We start from the raw sequence: 2,779 nt of genomic DNA, 5'->3' as shown, positions 1-2,779 counted from the left end.
CTCATAAGCATCCCATGCTGCAATTATTTTCTCAAGGGGGGAGTCCTGAAGAATATATGTACTTTCAGTCCCCATTTTGTAATTCAAACATTTCCTCACTATAACAGTAAGAATAAAAATAGAACATTCGAATTCATAAGGACGGAGCTTAAGCAACAGGTCTATCTTTGCCTGTGTAAATAACCAAGAGAGGGCACTTAGAACTTAGAAGGCATTTTTTTATCCAACAGATCCTGGTCCATTGTGTACCATAAAAGGGAGAGAGGCTAGAAAAAAAGTACTTAAGAGTTAAAGTATACACTTAATGGCCAATTTAAAACTTAAAGAGACAGAACAGGGGAAATTGGGGGAAATCCTTAACCAACTGGAAGATCAGAAGATTGCAGGGTTCAGCATCTCCTTATTGTGGTCACCATTTGTAGGAGGCTTAAATTCTAGCTAGAATATCTAAAATCTAATGAGTGGTCGCCTCAAATTAGAAGCTTTAGCAAGAGTTTAGACTTTTAAGCATTTTATTAAGGTGCATTAGAATCTAGTGATCATAGAGAAAGGGGCCAAGATGCCTTCATCCGTCTATCTAAGGGAGCCAGCATCTCTGTTTTACTCCAAAGGAGGTCAAGGGCGCAAGAGCGCTCTCCTCCAGGGCTTCCTCCCAAAACCTCCTGTGAAACCAGAAACAGGGCCATCCAAACACACAGTCCAAGACTAATTGGTTGGCAGCCCTGATTGACAAGCCCCATAGGTGGTTCTACAGAAGTAACTTCTGGATGCTGGGCTGACCTTCAAAATCCCAGAAAAGGTCAATTCTTTTTTTTTTTTTTTGCAAATAAGTTGGCATTTTCATGAGGTGATTTTACAAGTGGGCTTCAGGAGAATCAAGCAATGCTTCCAGCATTAGATGCAATCCTAGGCCACAAGTCAGCACACTCCTTAGCAACAGGTCCTGTGATGGCTGAACCTTTCATCTCACCTTTATTGTTTACTATAACCCCTGCATTGTCTTCGAAGTATAGGAACACACCATCTTTTCTCTGATATGACTTCTGTTGCCTTATTACCACTGCTGGATGAACCTTCTTCCAGAGCTCTGGTTTCCCCTTTTTGACTGTGGCCATTACCATGTCACCCACACCAGCTGCAGGAAGCCTGTTCAATCTTTCCTTAATTCCCTTCACAGAGATGATGTACAGGTTCTTGGCACCTGTATTATCAGCACAATTGATAACAGCTCCCACTGGGAGACCCAATGAAATTCGGAACTTGGCTCCAGAAGACCCACCACATCCTTGCTTAGACATCTTGGCTCCCGGAAAGGATAAAAGAGCAAAGGTCAATTCTTGATGCTAAAGCAACATGGCTCGTCCTCAGGCCAGAGCTCACAATGTTCCTTCCAGCAGGGGGCATTATTCCAACTCTCACAAAAGGAAAAAATAGATCTAATTAAAAGACTGTGGTGAAAAGTACGCCAGTTTTTGAAGGACCACCCTTTTAGGGAGGAGACCGACAGCAGTGCATGGGCTATGCACGCCAGCCGGGCTGCTAAGCACTCACTTCTGGGGTGCGAGCTTAAAAGGCAAGGAGGTAATGGAAGTGGGAGGTCTTTTCGGCTCTCCTGGTTTGCTGGCTGTGCGGCACAGACAGACGCTGACTGGAGTTCGACTCGGCCCAGCACATGCTTGACGCGGCTCTCCCCCCACCAAAGGTGGCCTTGGGCTTTTGGTGAGTTTTATACGGAATATAGACTAAGTTTAGACTTAAGACTATTTGTCTTGTATTTCTACTTTCCTGTCCCTCTAATCAACATCACCTTGTAACTACCAAACAATAAAAGCTCTAAATAGAGACTCAGAGGCTTCTTCCATTTACTAGTCTGGGAGATAAATTAAGGGAAAGGTTAAAGAGGGGAGATTAATGCTCTAGTATCCAATTTTAAATCTCACAAGACATTGGGAAGGAAACTACATCTTGCTAACAGTTACAATAGATAATGAAATAATATCAATACTGTATGGAGCAAACTGCCTCAGTTTACCCAAATAACTCGAGGAGACCACCAAGTCAAGCAGAGACAGATTTATTACATCCTCATGAGGACGGGCAAAACTGAATTACACATTGAAGTCTTGCAAAGATATGCCCAATCCTCTAGGCTTTTATAGTAATCTTGAAAAGGACTGTCCCCACGTACACCTAGGGTGGATGAGCTCACAATCTAACATCCAATCCTGTCTCACCCAGGGTGCGTGTTCAGCTCGTGATCAATGTATGGAGACATGCATACGTGTTCCAGGAACAAGGGGGAAAAGGGGAGGGGGAACAAGGTCAAACCAAAGGAAAAGGAAACAGGGGAGTGACAGTCAGATGTTTCAGATCTCACAGTTCCCACTGACTCCCCTCTCCAGGCCCCTGTCTCTAAAGATAAGGGTGACAGGGTTAAAATTTATCTTTGGTTATGTTGGGAAGAAAAGAATAATCCATTGTTGGGACCCCAGGGCCAAGGGGATTCTGCTCTGAGAAAAAAAAAAAAAACAATGTCACTTAACATCTGGTCTCAACTCAATGGCTGCATCCTGTGCTGAGCCCCATCCTTTCTTCTTGAGTCCCGAGTATTGAATTGGTGGGCAAACTCCCTGACCCACTGACTGGGGTTCTGACACATGATGGATTGCAGACAAAACTAATATGTAGCTGACAAGTGGGGAGACTGAGCAGAAGTAAAAATACTGTTAATTGGCAATAAAACTTAAAGGAGACAGTGAGAATTTGACAAGCAATAAAC

At 43.5% G+C, this 2,779-nt stretch overlaps 1 protein-coding gene across 1 annotated transcript; it reads right to left on the bottom strand.

The window, feature by feature from the left end:
• Nucleotides 1–807: 807 nt before the first annotated feature.
• Nucleotides 808–1,298, bottom strand: LOC122735192 (60S ribosomal protein L23-like). Its single transcript, XM_043976548.1, has one exon. It carries the CDS (start codon nucleotides 1,296–1,298, stop codon nucleotides 876–878), a length of 423 nt encoding a protein of 140 aa, XP_043832483.1. The 3' UTR covers nucleotides 808–875.
• Between the last annotated feature and the right edge of the window lie 1,481 nt (nucleotides 1,299–2,779).

This window comes from Dromiciops gliroides, chromosome 1, assembly GCF_019393635.1.
Source record: "Dromiciops gliroides isolate mDroGli1 chromosome 1, mDroGli1.pri, whole genome shotgun sequence".
Taxonomy (NCBI): Eukaryota; Metazoa; Chordata; class Mammalia; order Microbiotheria; family Microbiotheriidae; genus Dromiciops; species Dromiciops gliroides.
The sequence above is the reverse complement of the archived record's forward strand: the minus strand, read 5'-3'. Positions and strand labels throughout refer to the sequence as shown.

What these genes read in the sequence shown, in the direction of transcription:
- LOC122735192 (XM_043976548.1), bottom strand. Translation starts at nt 1,298, where the DNA reads ATGTCTAAGCAAGGATGTGGTGGGTCTTCTGGAGCCAAGTTCCGAATT.